General features: G+C 43.0%; 1 protein-coding gene across 1 annotated transcript; it reads left to right on the top strand.

Annotated features, from left to right (window-relative positions):
* The first annotated feature begins 786 nt into the window (after positions 1 to 786).
* zgc:154142 (uncharacterized protein LOC555481 homolog) lies at positions 787 to 22,079 on the top strand. The gene is made up of 25 exons (XM_041933624.1): positions 787 to 928; positions 3,691 to 3,821; positions 4,674 to 4,767; positions 5,546 to 5,686; positions 5,923 to 6,020; positions 7,666 to 7,792; positions 8,193 to 8,351; positions 9,004 to 9,213; positions 10,848 to 10,988; positions 12,109 to 12,354; positions 12,567 to 12,752; positions 14,894 to 15,003; positions 15,489 to 15,589; positions 15,985 to 16,262; positions 16,529 to 16,692; positions 16,841 to 17,024; positions 17,125 to 17,343; positions 18,166 to 18,300; positions 18,418 to 18,642; positions 19,127 to 19,309; positions 19,511 to 19,623; positions 19,714 to 19,808; positions 20,358 to 20,647; positions 20,892 to 21,052; positions 21,461 to 22,079. Exons 1-25 carry the CDS (start codon positions 787 to 789, stop codon positions 21,656 to 21,658), a joined length of 4,131 nt encoding a protein of 1,376 aa, XP_041789558.1. The 3' UTR covers positions 21,659 to 22,079.
* Positions 22,080 to 22,178: the final 99 nt, after the last annotated feature.

Genomic DNA, 22,178 nt, shown 5'->3' with positions numbered 1-22,178 from the left:
TAAAGCCTCGTTTAGGTTAAAGGTGAAGAATGAAACCTTCATTAAATCATCATTTTATTGGTCTGAAATGAGTCAAAATTAAACATTTAGTCAGAAAATACTGCTGTTGAAAAGTGGGAACCTCAGGTTGCTGAAACCCACAGAAAATCAGAGCACTAAGGGGATTAAGTGCCAACGATGGCCCTCATAATCTCTGGTCAAGGGCATTTGCTGATTTAAACCTGATGACTATCAATAAATTTCATGCTGAGTGTTGATATATGAATCATTCAGTCATCAGTTTTTCAGATAATGAATTTGCTGATTAGAGCTGAGCAGGGCTGGGTTTGCTCATCTCTAGTGAGCACCATGCACAAAACACTCAGAGCTTGATAATCATAGATGTGAATGTGATTAACAAATACACTAATTGAAAAGGCCTGAAGATGCGAGTGATCATGTTACTAGATCCTGTGAAATATTTCAGAGGATTCATGATAATGAACATCTAAAACAGAGATTTGCCTTGTACCTCCTATTTCAATCAGTTCCCGTCACAGATATCCTGATGACCTTCAGGCACCATCCATACTCATTAACTTGTCAATATAATAATATGGAATTTATTGCCCCGTCACATCCAGCCTCCTCAGGTTGGCATGCTGAGATACCACATCTGAGGGAGCTCAAGGTTCATCTGCGCTGTCAAAGTTCAGATATAAGCTGAGCCTCCCCGTGTTGCTGAGAAGTTGGTGTATTGTTGGACGACACACAGCTGCACTGTGCATCTTCACTGCTGTGAGGAAAATGGAAGTGGAGAAGGGTCGGCGTCGGTCCAGGGGTATGAGCACCCTTGAAAAGTGTCTGATAGTTCTCTTTGTGCTGATGACCGGTGCCTGCATTGCCCTTTTAGTCCTCTACTTCATTGACAAAGATGACTCTGCAGAAGGTGAGTTTGTATACGTCTGTCTGTCTACAATACTATTAAATATGCTCCAATATTGTGCTGATGCAACTCAACTAAACGGAGCAGCACAATAATCCTTCACATCACAGTAACATAGTTAAAACACAATTATAAGACTATTCGTAATGGTTAACATTTCAGGAGAAAAAAGAGAATAAAATATTTTTAGTACTGCAGGTTTCAGCGACTCATTCGTGTCGCTGCATCTAGAAACAGAGCTGTGGGGAAATACAACAAGACGAGACAGCAGCAGTGAAGACTGCCCATAGAAAACCTAACGTGAGAGCTACCTGAGGCCGCTGCATCACTGACTGAGCAGCACTGACAAGCATCCTGTCACACTGGACCTGCAGTCTCTGCATGGATTAACTTTACCTTTAAACAGCGCAGGAAATCACACAAAGGCAGACAAATCTCCATGAAATGCGACCTCAAAACACTCTCCTACAAGTGAATAAACACTAACAGGTTCATTTCTACCTGTAAGTGATTCAAACATGGGGCCAGCAGGGAGTTATCGGCTCTTGGCAGGAAATCAATGGGGGAATTTTTAACTTGTCAGACAAGAGGTACTGGTAATTAGCTTATGGGATAGGATTGTTCTTAACAGTTAGAAAAAAGAAAATTGTGCAAATATCTCTGATAAATAAACACAATATTAAAATTTTCTCTGTAGGATTTATTTTCCTGTCGTCCCATTCTCTGTCCTGTCCCATGAAAATTAAAAGCACAGACGAGGGAAGAACAAAAAACAGAACAGTGCTGTTGCTGCTATTTTCTGTACTGTGAGCAGGTTCGTGTATGTGTCGTCACTGCATCAGTGGTGTTAAGTTAATACACCAGGTAGCACCTCTTCCTCTCCTCCATCGTCTCTTTACAATTTTATTTTTCGTTTGAGAAACCTGTTTTGAAAAAGACTTCTTCAGCGTGAGCCAGACTAATTTCTGCTGCCTTGTTTTCTTTGGAAAGCGACGTGGCTGAACTGTTTGGGTTTGCGCGAAAGGAGTAAAGCGGTGAAATGTTTATCAGATGAGCCAATTTTCTTCTAGCATTGCAAGCCATCAGTCTTCTGCTCACTCGTCTATGTGACGAGTGTGTTAGCAGACGGGACATGCAGTGAGGAGTGAGGTCCTGCACTCTGTCACTCGCTCTGGATTATTTATTCATGCACTTTTTCACTGTTGGATCATCATCGTTGCAACAAATTAAAAAAAAAAAAAAAACAGTCTTGATAAAATGCATTAAAAGGATCATCGCCCCCGAGAACAAGATGGCTTGCTTTACATAACAGAACAACAATGACAGTTATGTTCTGCCTAAATAAGAAAATATGTTCCAGTTTTTCGATGTGAAACACAGCTGCGCTCCAGAATCCTAAACAGCAGCTGCCCCAGCCACAAGGGAAGGCATGCTGCGGCTGTGGCCGATGACATACTGTATAATCAATGCTGTTACCAAGGCATCTCAATTGATTGGAATTTTTCACTGCAGATACCGTGAGGGGTTTTTCAGCCATCTGAATGTCCTGCAGCGCTGTTGTTTGCACGGCAATAAATGAACATTGCAGTAATGTTTTTAGCCCACCTCGTTGGCCCACACTGAAAAACCTCAGCTATATCTCTTGAATGGATATTAAATGAAATTTTGTAGAGACATTTGTGGTTCCCAGAGGAAGACTTTGATGGTTCCTGATTTTTGCAGCACCATCTGCAGCTCAACCTTTTCACCTATGCTGTGAAATACGTACTGTGAGGCTGGCAGATGTGGCTCTAATTGTTTTTAATAACTGAAAATTTCATTGGCTTCATTCATCCTTGTTCCCATAACTTTTCATCTTGCATCAGGTCAAAATTTCATTTTGTCCAATACTTTAGTTTATAGTCAAACCTGAAAAACCTGCAAAACTACTGGGATTCCCATCATCCTCAGCTGTTCCGTGTATTTAGTGCCGATTAGGAAATGTTAGCATGCTAAAATGCTAAACTAAGATGGTGGACATGGTAAACATTAAACCTGCTAAATATCAGCAAGCTAGCATTGGTATTGTGAGCATGCTAGCATGCCATTGTTAGCATTTAGCTCAAAGTACCATACCTACATACAGCAGGGCAGAGCAGTTTGCATGACTGTAGACTCTTAAGCCCTTTTCCCACAGGACTGCATTATTCAAGATTCAAGATTCAAGATTCTTTATTGTCATTGAGCATGACATGTCACTGAAAGTTGCATTGCAACCCCCATGTTAGAAACAAGATAATAAGAAAGATAGGAAAGATTCTAAAATAAAATTAAGATACTAGAATAAAATAGACCAATAAAAATATTCATAAATGCAAAATGTTGACAAGGCTCATCTTAACATCAACGCATCTGAAGCGCAGCGTCTGTTCTTCAGACTATTACCGATATAGTTTAGAGTTGTTTCGCCCACTTTCTGCATGTGTTGCAAGCATAAACACACATTTTCAGCTCATTTAGATCAAGTAACAGGTGCTTTGTGGCTGCACGACGACCTTTTGTCGCTCCTTTAGCTTCTCTGTCATCGCTCATTTTTAACGTCACTATCACCGATCTCAGCACAGCTGTCGACTGCTGCTCAATATGTTTTCAGCCACGTTCAGATTTCACAGATGTTACAGTAAAAAACAAAAACAGCAACTCAAAACTCACAGGCTAGCACAGAGCTAATATTATCACACGACCTCTGTGTTGGTATGGTAACAAGCCCTTTCTTTGTCATACAGTTCCAAACTCAGGGTGTGATGGTCCTCAGCTGCTGACTGGAGATTCAGGCACCTTCGCCAGCCATAACTTTCCCATTGCCTACGACAATGGCCAGACCTGCACCTGGCACATCACTGTGGACCCTGACAAGGTAAGGTGGATCCTCCTTACTGCTGCCAAACCTCAATCAGTGAACTAACCTCTGGTTCTGCTGCATCAGCTTTGTTCTTTTAACTGTCCGTCGTGAGTTTGACAATGTTATAGTGGTAATATTTAAATCATCTGAATCATCTAAGACAATAGAGTGCATAATCCAGAAATTAAAGTATTAGTTTCTAGATAAAGGAAGGGCTAAAAAAAAGCTTAGTTATTAACAGTCATTTCAGAGGCAGAGGATTCCACAGTGTGAGTTCAGAGCTACAGAAAGCAGCTTCACTGTCAGTCCTTTTGGTAAGGTGAGAAACACAGTGTTTATTAATAGATTTCTATTGTTTTATTTTGAAGATTATGCTGTAATGGCCTGAAATGATTTTCCTTTTGAAAAACATCATCGTTTCTTTTTAGAGGACAGTGCAGATCAGAGCAGCACTCATAGTGTTTGTGCCTGGTGTGTAATCAGCAGAGTTTGTCGAGTTCCTGTTGGGGAAACTGTGTTATGTGAGGCCAAAGCAGCGGAGGCCAGCTGGGGTGAATGCAGTGGCAGCGCTGTGGACAGATGGCTGCCTCATCTCCTTCGTTCTCCTCAGCTGTCCTTCCCCATTCCTCTTTCTCTGCTGGCATGGCCGCCTTCCTGATGCAATGGCTGCTCTTCTTTTTGTCTCTTTATGTCCTCGTCTTTCTTCTGCTGTCTTAAACGCACATACAGGCGCACACGCTGCACATACGTACATTCACACATGTGCACTGAGCCTCTCTCGCCTTCCCTGCCAGCAGCGTGTCTCTCCTGTCAGCTCCTAGGCTGGAAAAATGAAAGATGAAACACCTCTGCCTGTTCCTGTTGCAGGTGATCTACCTGCATTTTGAGGACTTCGCTATTGAGGACACCCAGCTGTGCACAGGAGACTTCATCCTACTGCAAGACTCTCTGGGAATCATCGGTAAATCTTGCACTAGTTCAAACCAAAGGGGGACATTTCTAAGTACAGAGACAAACAGATGCATGCTTGGAGAACTTACACACACACACACACTTACATGTACAAAGATACACCAGCTCCCTCAGCCTGCAGTGGCAGCTTTGAGCCCACCCGTCCACAGACAGACACACCGCTTTACTTATAGTCAGACGCACTCCACCACTAGTCCTCCAGCCAGGCTGCAGAGTTTAAAGCAGTGTTCTTGGTTCACAGACATTTTGGATTTCCAATAAACCCACGGGCAGGCCCGACGGGGGCACAGATTCTAATGATGGGGGCACGTTTGTAAAAAGAGTAAAAATGACCCAAATTCAAAGCAAGTTTTGGCAAGAATATGCTTCCACATTATTATTATACATTATTCAGTTTAATAGATGAATGCCAGATAAGCAACTTAAAATCTCCTGATATGAAATAATATGAAATATCACCTATTTATAAGGGTTAGGAGAGAGTGCAACACAAAGCCTTTTCTGGTCACTTTGTGGCCATAGAGCATCATTTTGTGGTAGTTTTGTTCTCACTAGGGCTGTTTTGTGCCACGTTGTAGTCATTTTGCATCTCTTTTGTAGTTGTTCTGCATGCCTGTGGTCATTTTTTATCACTGTGTGGTCATTTCGTGTCTCCTTCTGTGATATTCAGTTTTTTTTTTTTACAAGTAGCCCCTCTTTTCACTTCAGATGAATAAGCTGTGCAGAACTGTACTGTCTATTTTACATAATTTGCTTGGCATTTGTAGGTAAATACTGTGGACACACCCAACCGAAGCCGATAGTGTCGCTCACAAACCAGCTGACGGTGCACTTCGACAGCAATGGCGAAACAACAGACCACGGATTCAAGGCCTTTTACAGAGCTGTGGATCCAGGGCTCACATCAGGTAAGAAGATGAGTGGAAAATCATTTCTGCAAGAAAATTGCCTTGACTCTGGCATAATGTTGGATGCCGATCTTACAGTGTATGACTGACCTAGAAAGTTAATGTAGGAGTGGGCGTCGGATCAATTGAGGGGCAGGCGTAGGGGAATGAAAATAGGGTGGGTGGGTGGGAGTGGAGGGGTGTATCCTTGAGGTGTGTGTGAAGCTGAAGTGCCCTCCTCCCATCCTTGCTACCAGAAATGGTCGGAGCTGGTGGCTTTCTCCAAGGTGACCAGGGGGACCTGATGACCCTCGACTATCCAGCGCAGGACTACCAGAATGGAGCACTATACCAGGTGCTGCCACACACACAAACAAGGACACACAACAGAAGCTCAAATGTGAAGCTACATGGTAACACTGACTTAAACTGAGCTTTTACATCTGAGGAAGCACTGCTGACCTTTATCTGCCATCATACTGCACAGTGTGCACCCCGCAACAGCCTGGAAATAAATATCTAACGCAGAATACACTTTAGACATGTTTATTCTCTTTAGCTGAACTAATTTGATAACCATTCCGTTACATTGGCAAATGTCCAGATGATTAAACCTAGCGAAATTACTAGTCAAAACACTATGACGTTTAAGGAAAGGTGTTTTATCATTTCAAACTAGCCGACACGTGCATGTCCATGTTTTCTGCTCCTCCCCACAGCCAACGATAGCCAGCAAGACAGGAAGTGCCTCATTCTCTTCTTTCATGTCAAGATCAAGCCAGTTGCAACCGGTTGTGCAGATTGTATAGCCAATGAGAATCATGAGGATATGCTGCTTCAGTGGGTCATTTACAAGTATAGATACCCTAAATATGAAAATAGATGGCCTAAGTATAGATTGCCTAAAAATGAATACAAATTAAGCTGTATACTCTTGTTTGTTTAATTCAAACACAAACAGTAATGTGACATCGTAGCTGACGGTCAAGTGAAGCCACTATCACTGGCTGTTACAGCTAAATAAAATCCAGTATCAGCACCAATGCAAATGCAAATGTACCTTGTTCTGTGCCTTGAAAACACATTTTTAGGGCCTTTATAGCTGCCTATGAATTTCATTAATGCGAAAGTCTGTTTCAGGTTGCACACAGGTTGAAATGGTGTGTTTTTAGTGTCATTTAAGGGCTAATTTTTGTTAGTTTTAAGCTGCTGTCATTTATGTAAATCTTTGCCAATTAAATCTACTGATCTCAAAAGAGGATCAGTTAAGAGAGAGAAACAAATTCATTACAGAGGTTTTTCTTTTCTTTTCAATTCCTTGAGAATTTAATTGTGGATTGTGCAAGTTAGCTGCATCTCATTACCCGGAAGATGTCCTGAATATTATACCATACCATATTACATGTTCCACAGTGTCATATACAGTTTGTTATTATGGATTAACATGTGCAACCTAAAGATTTAAGATCAGCATCTCAAAGTAAATCCATTTTACCACAGTTATGGATTTCTTTCAACAGACACGTTGGCAGCATTTGTGCTCTTGATTGGTGATTAATGCATCTAATTAAATGGGAATCAAATTTAGTGTTAGCGTTTGCATGCAGGGTTTGGACGTGGAGTCACGTGGTGTTATTTGGCTGTCATCATGATTTCATCTCGCTGTGCTTTAGCTTGACAGGTCACCACCTGTCCAAACAAGAGCCGAAGCAGTGAGAAAATTAGTTATGCACGCAACTGCGCTTTAAAGGGGGAATTATTTGGGGAAATCTTGTCTTGCCCCCTCACAGAGACCCCATAAAATCATTTGTTAACTTTTAAGATGACGACTCAGGTTAAGGTTAGGGTAAGGGTTAGGATCAGGCCAGAAGCAGGTGTGGTTTGGGTTAGGGTCTCCAGGAAATGAGTGTAAGTCTATGTAGTGTCTCCACAAGTGATGGAACAAATGTGTGTGTGTGTGTGTGTGTGTGTGTGTGTCCTTTATTTCTATGTTGGATCAGTGGAGGATCACGGTGCCTGAAGGCGAGAGGGTTCGTCTGACATTTACCTCCTTTGACCTGGTCCCTGAGGCCTGTGGAGACTTTGTTCAGGTGTATGATGGCTACAGGGCTGACTCTTCTTTATTAGGTAAGCAGGACATGCTTCCAAGAGGAAATAATTTGTTTCTGAAGAAAAAAATAAATAAATATGCCTCTCATGTGTGACTTTAACAGGGGCTTTAAAATATACCATTCACACAGCAGCACAGACTGTGGGCTTTGTTCAACATTAGCAGTGTCAACTATGTGACACCATGAATAAAAGATGAGCTCAATTAAAATTTGGAGAAATTGGACAATGAACAGAGATTCTTGAGTCTATTTTCAACTTGATGACTGTATGTCTGTCTGCAGAGACTTCACTGTTAAAGCAGTAATTAATCTTAATGCTTACATTAATCTGAACGTAAATTCAGGGCTGTTGCTGGTGTTGCACAAGCCTCTGTAATTGTTTATCACTCTTTAACACTGACCACAATCCATCAAAGGTAAATTCTGTGGGGGGACGATACCAAATCCAGTGGAGTCCAGTGGCAACACAATGGTGGTCCGCTTCCAGTCGGACAACAGCTTGACCTCTAAAGGATTCAGAGCAGTTTACACCTTATCCAGCCATCCACCTGTTACACCTACACCCAGCACACCTGGTAAGCATTCTCCTCAGATATACTTTCATGTTAAACGTTCCCTCTTAAACTAATTTGACTTCTTGAGCCAACCCTCCTGCATGTCTCTACCAAATGGCAGCATCAACATTGATGTTGCTGAACCAGCTTCCCAAGAAGAGGGTCCATTACAACCCTGTTTCAGCTGACTGTAGAGATTTTTTATCAGACCATCAAACTGAACTCAGTTACCACTTGGAAGTTAACGCTGATGTACTATTAACTGTAATATTGTTATCTGTACGCCCACGTGGATTATGAGGGTTGTGTGCTGGTCAATGAGAGCTTGTCGATACACCTTACATAACTGCCGTGCCAAAGGAGGTTCTAATCAAATGACAGCTACCAGATAAGGATGAAAGTAAAAAGCTCTGAGGGAGTGGTGAGATTCCCCTCGAGGTTTATCTAGTCATCACTGTATTAAAGCTTTTGGCAGACAGATCCGTTGTCTCCGGTGGCCAATTAAGGTACTGCATAATGAACCTCTTCATTGGCCAGTTTTGTATCAAAGCAAACTGATCCCCATTAACTGAAAAAGAAAGAAAATAAACTCTACTCAATGGACAATTTTCAAAATGAAGTGTGAATATGATCGGATGTTGTTTTCATTACTTCCTGTTCTGTAATTGGGCAGGTGGTACAGTGATCCTCAATGGGCGAAAAGGAGTGATCACGTCCCCGGGTTTCCCAAATCCATATCCTCCTCATCTGAAGAGCTCCTGGAAGATATCTGTGCCCAGTGGGCAGCTGGTCAAACTGGAGATCACTGACATGGCCATCCCAGGAGAGATCGGGAAATGCAAGCAGGACAAACTGATCATCTCAGACGACTACGGCACACTAGGTGAGCCAGAACTTCATCTTTTACTCTTTTATATTGATTACATTTTTTGTAATTTTTATGCGCTTCCTTATTTTCACAACAAGTGTGACATTCTGCCTGTCCGGGTGCCTTTAAATAACTGTTTTAGAAAATCTTGGCTGTGTCTGTCTTTGTGAAGCCTGAATAGCAGCCACTGTGAACTAAAGGTTATAAACTTGTTTGTGCATTTCGAATTTGGGTGGCAGGCACCAAGACGAACACAGCAACCATGCAAAACAGCAAACAGTTAATATGCGTCAGCTTACAACAGGACTGTCAGCTCTAGCATTATTGTATCGTGCATTATATGTATGATTAGGATCCTCTTTGCAAAGAGCCCAGCAAACTATAAACTACCCCTCCTTATTATCCACTTCAGTGGCTGCAGTCAGGCTGATACAGCTTTATCTATTGCTGAGTTCTCAAGGACTAAAGCGCTGCGATACGAGCACACACTCCCTGTGAAACACACACCGATGGGTGATGAGAGTGCGATAGCGGCACGTGCTGTCAGTTCAGGGCGTATATGTTTGTGGAGAGAAAGCAGAAATGAGAGGAAGCAGCTAAGATTTTGAAAACCTGACAAGTCTGACAAGTTATTTGTTTCAAAGATCCCTTAAAGCAGAACGGTGTAAGTCACAGAAGAAGAAGAAATAACAAAATATTCCTATTACAGACTTGTACTCATAAGCAATAATATGAATCCTGGCTCATATTAAGACCCTCGTGGTTTTGATACTGCAGCCTTACTCAGTCTGGTTTGACCTGTAGCTTGTAGCTGCTAATATTAGCACATGGCTCCTGTACGAGGGGACGAGGCTGTATTGGTAGGATTGTAGATGCCACTGGGATTCATCTCATGAATATGCAGCTCTTTGAAGCTTTTCAAAGCTTTTAGACGATTGTTTTGGTTAAGTGGTTCATATAAGAGGCTAAGAGGGCGAGGGGTTTGTCTCAGGATGGCTGAGAGGCCAGAGAAGAGATTTTTCTGAACGTCTCCAGTGACCCTGCTGTCAAAAAGAAGTTATTCAGAACAACTTGTGATAGAAAATGAGTTTTTTGCGCAATGAACACAACAAAACAGCTGCAACAAAGGTAACCTCTGAAAATTAAATGATGACAACGAGAACGACAGTTTGCACAAATGAATAAAGAATAAAAATAAATGTGAAAGGCTCATAAACGGGAATGTGAACTACAGTCATTATTGGTCTTTTTTAACAATCTGCATGCATCTGTCACACGCTGAAAGCTACTTATTGATCCGTCGCTTCTTCAGAAGTTGATTTTGCTGCACAAATAAGCTGCATCTTGCATTTCAATTGGGCTCTGTGTCTGCCGGTAACGTTACCGGTTTGTGCTCGCATCTGTGTTCATGCGCTGCTGGTAGGAACAGGTTAACCTTTTCACCTGAGCTGATGAAGTCACACTCACAGACAGTAGAGTCACCTTCATCTGTTGGTGTTTCAACAGCTCACACTCACACACAGCCAACAGTGCTAACAGTTTTTTCCACTCTTATCTGTTTAGCTGCATTCACTGATCCAACCCCACAACTCTACTCTCTCCATTTACCTCCACCTTTTACCTCTGTCCTTCCTCTCCCTCATCCTCAGGCACACACTGTGGCTACATGGTCCCCCCAGTGGTGGTCAGTGCCAGTGACACAATATATGTCACATTCGAGACCGACAGTCTGCTCACAGATCAGGGATTTTCTGCCACGTGGACGGCTGTGCATCCTGAAGATATCGGAGGTACACACACACTGAGACACGAACAGGAACACACTCACACCTGCCGAAGCAGCTAAAAACATCATTAAGAATAACCATAAAACATCCTACTCCTCCAACACCTATTAATAAAAACTGCAAAGTCACTGATCTCAGTCCAAACACAGGTCAGAGTACAGTTTGAAACATAAAAAGCAAGATAAAACATCTTTATCTCTTTCTTCATCACCACTATCAGGCAGGAAAATGATGTAAGGCCCCACGTGCAGCGGTGGGAAAAGTACTTTACTTAAGTAACAGCAGCAACACCACAACTATTAGCAGAAATAGTCTATTGCAAGTAAAGGTTGTGTTTTTTACTTAAATAAAAATACATATTGTGCGTACTTTCTCATACATATCTATCCTCACCATTCTAATCTTGACACTGTATATATTTTGGATTTGCATGTTACTGCCCACTGGTTGATATTTATTATTATTATTACTGCTGTTAAACTGTGGATATTATTTTGCCTTAGTGTATATATTTGGACCTGCACCTCCCTGTTAAACCGCTTCATTTATCATTATTATTTATTACTCATTAATATTTATTTATCATGTAATGTGTCTCTATGTATATAGTTTGGATTTGCAGCTTACCTTTTACCGGTTTGTATTTATGCTACCCTGTTCACATTTTTGTGTACATTTGGTTTGCACCTTATTGATAATCAGTATTTTTTAAATAGCTGTTTATATTTGCACTCTTTCCTACAACTTTCGTCTGGATAAATAAAGTTCCATCTTATATTATATTATCTTAGTATTTCCCTCTGAAAGCTAATGAAGAACCTATAAATAATCATAAAATGGAATGTTACTCTGTTGAGGTACAAATGCATGAAAACTATTCTAAAGTACTTGTTCCATGTTCCAATATTCCAAAACTGCATATCAGCACCAACCAAATGAGCATAGCTGCAGTAAGTGGTGAACTGAACAGACATGCTGCTTTAGCATGAACCTGTTTACATTTATCATGATGAGATTGTGTATTTAGTCCTCAAGACTCTCTTTTCTGGAGCTTGTCCGTATTTACCGAATAACGCTAGTGCATCTCGTGCAGTTTCATGATCACTCCCCCTTCCTGTTTCAGAAATCCAGGGCTGTGGCTTCTCTTCCAAAGAGGAAACAGGGATTGTCAAGTCCCAGAACTGGCCCATGAACTACAAGGCCAACGCTGAGTGCATGTGGAACATCGCTGTGCCTGCGGGGAAGAACATCACACTGACGTTCACCCACTTTGACCTTGAGGGCAAAGAGTTCCTGACGCCCAACTGCTACGATAACGTGATGGTGTATGACATCGATGGTGCGACTAATGCGCTGATTCTAGATTACGGTAAGTTGGTGGAGTTACTACATGACTGGCTAAAGCCAAAACAGTTAATCATACTGAAATCAAACACGAGCCCCAGCCATGAATTCATTTTAATCCTCACTAATAAAACTGTGTATCTGCATTGTTACTCTGAATGTATCTACACTAGCACTTGTAAAGCCGCTATGTCACTTTATGTATTATCAACAAATTGTTTCTTCAATACATTTTAGGTCCGTTTTGTGGGACTGAGCTGCCACCCAGCGTGCACACAACAGGCAACAGGCTGGTGATTCGCTTCCACACAGACTTGTTTACTGAGGCCAAAGGCTTCAGGGCTTACTGGACAACAGACTCCAGTCTGCCTGCTCCCACTGATCCGCCTGCTCAGCCCAACCCCTGGGACGACATCCCCATAGGTGGAGTATCTATATGAGCCTAACACAGTTTGCTAACATCTTCAGTACACTACAATGTTAAAAGAACATTTAAAGCTGTACTAATCTGTATTTTTCATGCTAACAATGGGTCACTTTATAATGCAAAAGGTGATGAAGCCACAGAGAATTAACATCTCGTCTTCTGGCCCACAACTCCACTTTAATCAACTTCATTTCAGCACAGCAGATAGCAATGCTGCACTACCTGCTCGGCACCAGACAGCTGACAGAAAACCAGCAAGCTGGCGAACATCTAGCTGCTGAGGAGCCAGACACTTTGCTTGGTAGCAAAACAGAGCTTAAAGCAGACGTATTTTTCTCACATGGACAGACACACAATTCCAAATGAACACTAATGGTGGTATTCTTTGACATATCCAACTTCATAAGGCTGTAACATAAAAGAGACAGTGTTCTCAGGTTGCGACACTGCCCCTGTGTGGCCAAAAAGTCAATTAATGCAGCTTTAATCTTAAAAGCTGAAAACGATTAGGCAACAAATTTAATAATCAATGATACTCAGTGCAGTTATTAGGTAGTTTGTGCCGCTAAAATGTGGAGATTTGCTACTTTACTACCAGCCCATCCTCACCACAGAAGGTACATGTAGGCTATTGCGGCCCATATTTTCATTTATTGATAAGCTGAGAGCTCTAGAGACTGTAGTAATATATGATGGGAGCAAAGGAGGAAGTCAGGTGACGTAGTATAAAGAGCCAGAAAGGCAGCATGTGGAGGAGGCAGGGTGGATGATGTTTTAATCCAAACCATAATCTTCTACTAAACCCCACAAAGTAGTTTTGGTGCTAAACATTTGGCAACTGTTTTACAACCTTAACAATGTGACGACCAACGTACACACAACAGTCATATATGTCTTTGGCCTATTGATCTATGACCTATTCAGTCATTTAGGCATGAGGGTGTGTTGTATATCATATCTTGGCCAGACACAAGGGGTAGTTTTAAGACACGCATTTTTCTCTATTTTTGGACATTTTGTGGACAGAACTCCTAATTTATTAATAGGAGTATAAAAAATAGTCAACAGAGTAACTGATACTGGAAACAATACTACCCGTATCTCCAGGAGTACCAGATTTCACAAGGCTGCAGTACACCGTAGTGTGTGGAATTTTTAAACTAACTACATGTACTTTTGTACTACTTTATTGTATTTTGTATGTATGATGCAGCCTTACAGTTGAAATGTGGGTTTTTTCTATCTCCAGCGATATTATACACCGTCTTCAGGTTAGCAGACCAGCAATTTCCTCAAGTAACAATGACCAACATTTAGTTTCAAAGGGCTCCTTCAAAGCTGCACATAGGCCTTATATTCATCTGATTCATCCTTCCCCTCAGCCTCACCCCTTCTTCACACCCCCCTCTCCCATCTCCTCCTTGCTGCGCTAGATGTGCAGTAAAATAAAGTGATACGGTGGTGCTGAGAACACAACGTGAATTGGCCTAGTGCTTCGCTTTCCTTCCTGGCTGGCTGTCACCCGATCCTCATTCTTCACCCAGCCACGAGCCCCAGGTGGCCCCGGCTCCTGCCAAGCCAATTGCTGAAATAGAGTTTTATAGATGGACTCTGCTGCCTCTGGGTTTTTTTTTTCCCCACTCGGGCTCTGAGCAGAAGTGTTGGGTGAAGGAAGGAGAGTGAGTGAGGGATGAAGGGAGAAAATGTGGGATAAGAGTGACTGGGACAGTTTGATGACAACTCCTTGGATGAGCAGAGGAAATGTATATTTTTGTCAATGTCAAGGAGTCTGGCCTGGAAATGGTCCAGTCCAGGACCCTTTGTTTGCAGCAGCAGCATGGCATTATATTTGCATGAAGACGCCCTGAATACACTGGTGTAGACTAGATTAGTGAAAGCCAAAAACAGAGGTTCATCGCAGCCAGCAGTGCCAACCTGGTGTGATTGGAAAATGACATAAAAAATATGAATCAGAGCGTCAGAGCCAGTGACTGAAAGCCACTTCCTGCAACACACGGGCTTATCGGTTAGCTGCAGATATGTACTGCATGCTGTACTCAGGCTTTGTTTATACACAAACAAACTCATACATGCACCACACAGGACAAATCATAATGGTTTTCTTCTCGTTTTCTAGACTGGCCCACAACATGTGGGATACCAGCCATTCCTCCCACCGTTGTGTCGCGCATTGTGAACGGGGAGCCAGCTACGCCACATTCCTGGCCCTGGCAAGTGTCCATGCAGGTGAGAGACTCTGCTAATAAACGTGGAGAATTCACATGAAGATACAAACAATTAGATCAGAACTCACAGCACAGAATATCTGTGATTTCAAAAGGAGGGGTTCAGATATGGTTGCTGTTTATCTATAATGTGATATGAGAGTAATTTGTTGTAATTTGTCCTCCTCTGTCGTTTCTATATCTCATATTCATTCATTTAGACCAGGCATCTCAAACCGGTTCCATAAAGGGCCGCGTGGCTGCAAGTTTTCATTCTAACCAAGGAGGAACACACCTGGCTGGAATCAATTAATCAGCTGATCTCAGTCTTCAGCTGATAACTAAGTGATCCCTTGATGTTGATTGGTTGGCCTGATGTGCTCCTCCTGGGTTGGAATGAAAACCTGCAGCCACGCGGCCCTTTATGGAACCGGTTTGAGATGCCTGATTTAGACAATCTATCTTCAATGACTTCTTCTCTGCTTGTCTTGTGTGTGTTTGTTTCAGGTCTGGCCGGACAGTCGTCCACTCCCCACATTCTTCCATACCTGCGGTGGTACTCTTATTCATAAGAACTGGGTACTTACAGCAGCCCACTGCTTCATAAAGTAAGTGTCCTCTTTCCTCATTCCCACATACAGCGCATGGGGGAGAAAAAACTGAGATATGTACAGTAGTTCAGGTTTTTAGTGCCACTTCTTTCCACAGAGTTTTCTTGAACTTCCCGGAAGACTGTTTGCTTAATTAGAGAAAGCAGCCATTGGTGTCTGTGCTTTTCACCTCAGGCATATTACAGTGCAAGAGCGAGATGCCTCAACGCCCTGGCTAATGGTCTACAGTCCCCTTTAGAGAGAGATGCTGATGCACTGACTAGCTTGTGTGCTATATAGCTTTCTGCTGTGAACGGTGCAAAGCCCCATAAATGCGTGTCAGCCTGTCCACTGTGTGTTTACTGTAAACTCTGAGGTATTACTATTGATTCATCTGCTGATCTGCCACCCAGGTATGCCGATGAGCTGCAACGTTGGCGCATGTGCCTTGGCAAAAACAACCTGACCTACACAGAGCAGAGCGAACGCTGCTTCAGAGTGTCTGGTATCTATCGCCACGAGCATTTCAAGTATCCCACAGTGCCCACGGTGGAGTTCGACATTGCCCTGGTCAGGTTGGACAGAGATGTGGAAACCAGTCCTGAGATCTCATACGCCTGCCTTCCCACCGAGGACAAACCGTTACCTGGCGGAAAGAAGTGCTACGCCACCGGCTGGGGAGATGAGACCGGTACAGCTCACGCAGTTCACATTTGCATATTTATACTCTAGTCTGACCTTCTTTACCACTTTAAACTGGTGCTTTTACTCACTCAAGTAAGACAGCAGTACATCATTTCAAAAGACAATCACCCATCATTGATTAAAAACTCACTGCCGTGTAGTTTGCATGCCCTCTGCTGGACTTAATGTGCAAATACCTCCTGTGTTTATGCTCCCTGGTGTGTCACGATGAAGGTTTTTGTAACAATCTAAATTGTTCTGTGTGATTATCAGGGAATTCACTGGATCCTAAAGTTGCAGAGACCCTTAACCAGGTCGCTCTGCCCGTTGTGCCATATGAAACCTGCAAGAGGATGGATTACTGGTGGTTCCAGGTCAAGACCTCCATGATCTGCTGTGGTTATAAAGAGCCTGACGAGCTCAAGTCTGTCTGTCAGGTAAAACAAGTTCAACAAGCACTAATAGATGACAATGGTGCACACCATTCTGATCATCAATGTGATGATTTCACACATCTAACTTGACACAAATGGTATTAAACAACATGCTGATGGTGTTTTTAATGTTGATTTGTGACGTCGACAGGGAGATTCAGGGGGTCCTCTGGTGTGCCAGGACGCCCCCAATGGTACCTGGACAGTTCACGGCATAACCAGTTTCGGCCCAGTTGGATGCATTATGAATAAGAAGCCCTCCGTGTTCACCCGCTCCTCTGCTTACCTCCCCTGGATCGAAAATGTCATCCGCAGGGACATGTACAATGAGCACAGTATGAATCCAGCTTGTCTAAACTGACCCACTTTGCTCAAAAACTAAATATGGTACAAAGAATTTCGTGCTTGTTTTCACCCTCTGTCCTCCCTGTGTAGCATCTGGCTGTGGAGGGCCAAAGGTATTGGAAGGCACAGAAGGCACGGTGTCCTCTATGGGTTTCCCTGGTGGCTACAGCAACAAAGCCAGCTGCCAGTGGACCATCAAGGTGTCTCCCGGCAAACTGGTCCACCTCCATTTCCGGAATTTCTCCCTGGAGGACAGTCAGCTGTGCATGAACGACAAAGTCAGCCTCTCAGACGGACTAGGAGCTCTAGGTATGTGAATCCTTGTTCTCTCCAGCTGATAATGAATTGACTGACTCATTCACTGATGTGATTACTTTGCATATTATTTTGTTCTATATGTTCACCGCCTCTCAAACGTTTCAGCACAGGTGTGTTAGTATGTGTGAAGTCACAGTAAATTTGCATATCCTAACTCTGATCCAGTTATTTAATTTAATTTGTAAAGACTGACATTTTGGCAAACTGTCCACTTCAGGATAAAATCCAAAATTCACATTACATAACACACACTAACTACGACAGCTGTTTCATATCAGGGCAATCAACTGGAATCAAGAAACCAACAAGCCCAAACTAGAAAAAGACTAAATAAGAGTGAAAAAACATCTTACATTCAAACTAGAGGAGGAATCCACAAAAAAACCAATCTATATCTCAACATCTAATGCTTCAATTCAAATAATTAAAGTTAAATATAAATAACAAAATTCATCTTCGGTGTATCTTTCAAGGTAACGTGGAAAATAAATGTAATATCAAAGATGACAAAGCAAAAATGACAAACTAGAAAAGCACTGATACAGTACTTGTAAGCTTATTCATAAAGAAAGTCAAGAGAGTCAAACACGAATCTCAACGTGCATAAAATGTGACACGACTAAGAGTCTGCAGACATGATGGAGGCTTTCTGAGGCTGCGCAGCAGTGCTTTGAGCTAAATGCTAACAGCAGCATGCTAATACGCTCGCGATGATCCTAGCATGTTGCTCAAACCAGTAGGTGTAATGTCTGTTATCTTACCATTTCCTCAGAAAAGCAGGCCCAACCGCTCTTTGTGGTCATTTCTCTTCAGGCACACACTGCGGCCATACATCCCCTGCAGACCTGGTGAGCGATGGAAACACACTCCACATCAAATTCTCCTCCAATGACAAGGTGGTGGACTCGGGCTTCAGCGCCACCTGGAGGGCAGTCGACCCTGGAGCAGGTAAGACAGGAGGAAAGTAAACCTAACATAACACAGAGGGAGCGGCCTTCAGGCAAAACTAATGTATGTCGTTGTGTTTTTCTTCTCCTCGCTCTTCCTCCCCCGCTGTCCACACAGCTGCTCCTTGTGGAGGCAGCTTCAGCAGCAACATGGGTGAAATCATGTCTCCTAACTGGCCCAGTGACTACCAGGCCAAGTCTGTGTGCACATGGCACATCACCATTCCTTCAGCAAAAAATGTCACTGTAGCCTTCACTCACTTTGAACTGCAGGCCGTAAACATATTGGGAAGGTGCCTGGACTATGTGGAGGTCTTCGACGGACAAAGCATGACATCAAAAGGTTGGTTATTGGACTACAAATTCTCTTGTACCTATTTAACAGAGGTGGGAACAAGTCATCATCTTTAGTATGTTTTTTTTCCAACAAGAGCTCAGTAACATGTTCGTTCTTCATGGTTCTGGATTGGTTCAAACAAAGTGCATCTGGGGAAATGAGTCTCGACTTGCTGGGAATGGATGACGTTAACGTTAGCTGGTCCAGGAAGTGGAAACTTCTTAAATAAAATACTTTTTTTGTACTTGGAGGAAGGTCTCAGGTCCAAGTGAAGTCACGGGTCATCGGTGTCGAAGTTCAAGTCAAGATTGAAAGTTTATTTTTAATCATATTTAGTCGAAAGTCATTAAATCTGAGGTCACACCTCTACCATTGAGTTTTTTCCACGTATATGCCCTGCACAGGTCAGTGTGATCAGCATCGATGTCTTAGGTGTTGCTTATTTGCTGCGCAATGGTGAAACAACTCTAATTTCTTGTCTGTCCTGCAGGTCGTTTCTGCGGCTTCAGCCCCCCACCCGCCGTCACCATCTCTTCCAACACAGTCGTCATTCGCTTCCTGAGTAACGGAGACAATCAACAGAGCGGTTTCCGTGGCTACTGGACCACTGATCCCAGTTTATTCCCGACTTTACCTTCTCCAACTCGTAACCCATGGGACGACATCGTCATCGGTGAGTGTGGGCCAAGCCAAACTGTCTCCGCTGGGGGGGTCGTGTGTTGTGATCGTATGTGCAGGTTTCAAAAATGGAGCTCGGTGAAAAAAAATAAGGCTTTGAATGTTTTTGTTCCCCTCAGACGGATTAAACTGCAGCAGAAGTGGATGATAAATACAGGTTGAATGAATGATAACTTGATACATTCTCTCTTCCCAGACTGGCCACAGAATTGTGGAAAGCCGGCGGTGAAACCCAACACAACCACCGCGAGGGTGGTTAATGGGGTAGAGGCGACCCCCCATTCCTGGCCCTGGCAAGTCTCCATGCAGGTACAGCAGATTCCTGTTTCTCTGTGTGCCTTAGTAACATCGTCACAGAGAAGAGCTTTCAGTTTGAACGACTGTATTTCTCTTCCCCAGGCCTCACTACTGCCGTCCATACCTTACATGCATGGTTGTGGAGGTTCTTTGATTCACAAAGAATGGATCCTAACTGCTGCTCACTGCTTCATGTTGTAAGATCCAACTACAGAAAAACCTACAATACAACACATGCTCAGAGTTAGCAGCTGTGATCAATAGTCTTATAGTAACGGTGCATCAATGACGTATGTCATTCACCCTCATTGTGTCATTTTTGGCTGCAGCCGACAGACACAGTTAGCAACTAGCTGGTGAACACAGCGGTGCATTTAGCAGCTAAAGAACCAGAGGTTTTCCTCAGGAGTTAGTAGAAACCAAAAGATAAAAGAGAGTCAATATTGGATTTCCATTCGCCTGGAGGCCACAGCCACAACTCCTAATGAATGTCAGCGTTGCTCCGTAACTACTGAATTTGTAAAAAAGCAGCTGTTTGCTAACAAGTTTACCATATCAAGGTAAAGGTGTGTTCAGAATCTATTCCCACTGCCCAAAAGTGGCCAAAAAGCAGCTATTACAGGCTTGAAAACAGCACTTAGAAACACTTTTTCCTTCATCTTATCTTGGCAGCCAGCTTGCTCAATAGCCAAAGGAGCGGGCAAAACAAGCTCTAACTTTTACCTTCCTTCCTACCTGCGATCCAGCCCAATGAGCAGACCCACCATGTGGCGCATGTGTCTGGGTAAGCACTACATGAACTCCTCCATGGACGTTCCCTCTACAGAGCAATGCTACAAGGTGGACGACATCATCCGCCACGAGGGGTTCGTGTACCAGGAGGACCGCAATGACATCACCAACGACATAGCCCTGGTGCATCTGGCCGAGCCCGTCAACATGACGGCGGAGATCAGCCCCATCTGTCTGCCCACACCCGGGGCTATAATGGCTGCTGGGACACCCTGCTTTGTCACCGGCTGGGGAGACGAGAAAGGTACTTAATCATGCATTTCAATTTCCTGTGAGAGAACCGTGGTTGTAATGCTACACCAGGAACTAAAGGTAACAGTAGCGGTAGAAGTTGGCATCATTGCTGCTCCTGAAACTGAATTTCACGTCTGCATCAGAATGACGCTGCTGTGTAAACCTGTGTCATTTGTTTGGCAGCTTTAAGTGAGCATCTTTGTGTCTGTGCCATCTACAACAACATTAACTTTTTCTTTCCACTTGGATCTCAGGTAACCTGATCCCGGTAGTGTCCGAGAAGCTAAATCAGGCGGCCCTTCCAATTATTGACTTCCAGACCTGCAGTAAACCTGCTTACTGGTGGGACACCCTCAGACCCTCCATGATCTGTGCTGGCTACGGGTCCCCAGATGAGCTGAAGTCCGCCTGCCAGGTGAGAGGACGCACTCGGATAGAAACGACGACTGTTTAAATGGACACAGCGGCATATTTTAGATGAGGACGGTTGAAATTCTCGTCAAGCTTTTCTCCTCACGCGTTGCCGGAGTGCACTGGCCTCTCATCATCGGGGCTGCCTTTTATGTAACACCCTGTAAACTGTTTTGTTTCTGATCAGTCAGCCTTGATTGCAAGTAGCTAGTAGCCTGAAGTAGACACTTCAGGACAGTACTGAAGGCTTTTAGCTTTATAAAACAGACCACTGACATTTGCTTACTACCAGAAAACTGATAAAGTTTGACCTTCACAAATTCCAGGGCACAGAGATGATTTATGCCCGTCAAAATCAAATGTTACCTGTACAGTAAACCGTTGATGACATCCGTCTCCCGCTCTCCTGTAGGGTGACTCCGGGGGTCCTTTTGCCTGCGAGCTCCCTGGAATGACCCCGACCTGGGAGGTGCATGGCATCGTCAGCTTCGGACCTAAGGGCTGCATCAAAGACAAGAAACCCTCCGTGTTCACCCGCGTCTCTGCCTTCAGTGACTGGATCAACAACAACATCAGGAGGTTTATGTATGAAAATAGCAAAACCAACTAAAGCCCTTCTTTGAAATAAAGAGCCTGATTTTTTCATGCTATTTTCTGTTCTCCTACTAAAGACCAACTCATTGTGTTTTTGTTTTTTTTAAATCTTGGATTTGAAGTATAATGCTCACTGATACTATCGAGCAATGAGGCATCTTTTTATTTAATAATATATCTGGTATTTAATATATTTTTACAGCAAAGAAGTTCAAGAAAAATTGCACCAAAAATTTTAAGGGAATACAGAAAATACATCAACAAACAATTCTGCTATTGTGGATTGAAGCCATGAACTTTGCATGGAATTTTTCTATGCAAGTATTTTATGATGCTTTCCTATCAGATGTTTAAATGTACATTTTTAGTGTTTAATTTCAATATAATTACACGTATTGTAAATTACAAGAAATAAAGATGTTATATGCAATACAATAAACAGAACTGAAAACTCATTGTGCAAGTGTGATGTTTCATTCTTAAAAAGTTATATTGCATTTTTCGGTGTGCTGTTTAAGTGCTGCTGCTGCTTTGAC

This window comes from Chelmon rostratus, chromosome 3 (genome assembly GCF_017976325.1).
Source record: "Chelmon rostratus isolate fCheRos1 chromosome 3, fCheRos1.pri, whole genome shotgun sequence".
Classification (NCBI taxonomy): Eukaryota; Metazoa; Chordata; class Actinopteri; order Chaetodontiformes; family Chaetodontidae; genus Chelmon; species Chelmon rostratus.
Note: the sequence above shows the minus strand (reverse complement) of the source record. Positions and strands in the feature narration are given on the sequence as shown.

What these genes read in the sequence shown, in the direction of transcription:
- zgc:154142 (XM_041933624.1), top strand. Translation starts at nt 787, where the DNA reads ATGGAAGTGGAGAAGGGTCGGCGTCGGTCCAGGGGTATGAGCACCCTT. An exon ending in TGCGCTGATTCTAGATTACG is followed by an intron (nt 12,355 to 12,566) that starts GTAAGTTGGTGG and finishes AATACATTTTAG; the next exon opens with GTCCGTTTTGTGGGACTGAG. An exon ending in ATGGGACGACATCGTCATCG is followed by an intron (nt 19,310 to 19,510) that starts GTGAGTGTGGGC and finishes CTCTCTTCCCAG; the next exon opens with ACTGGCCACAGAATTGTGGA.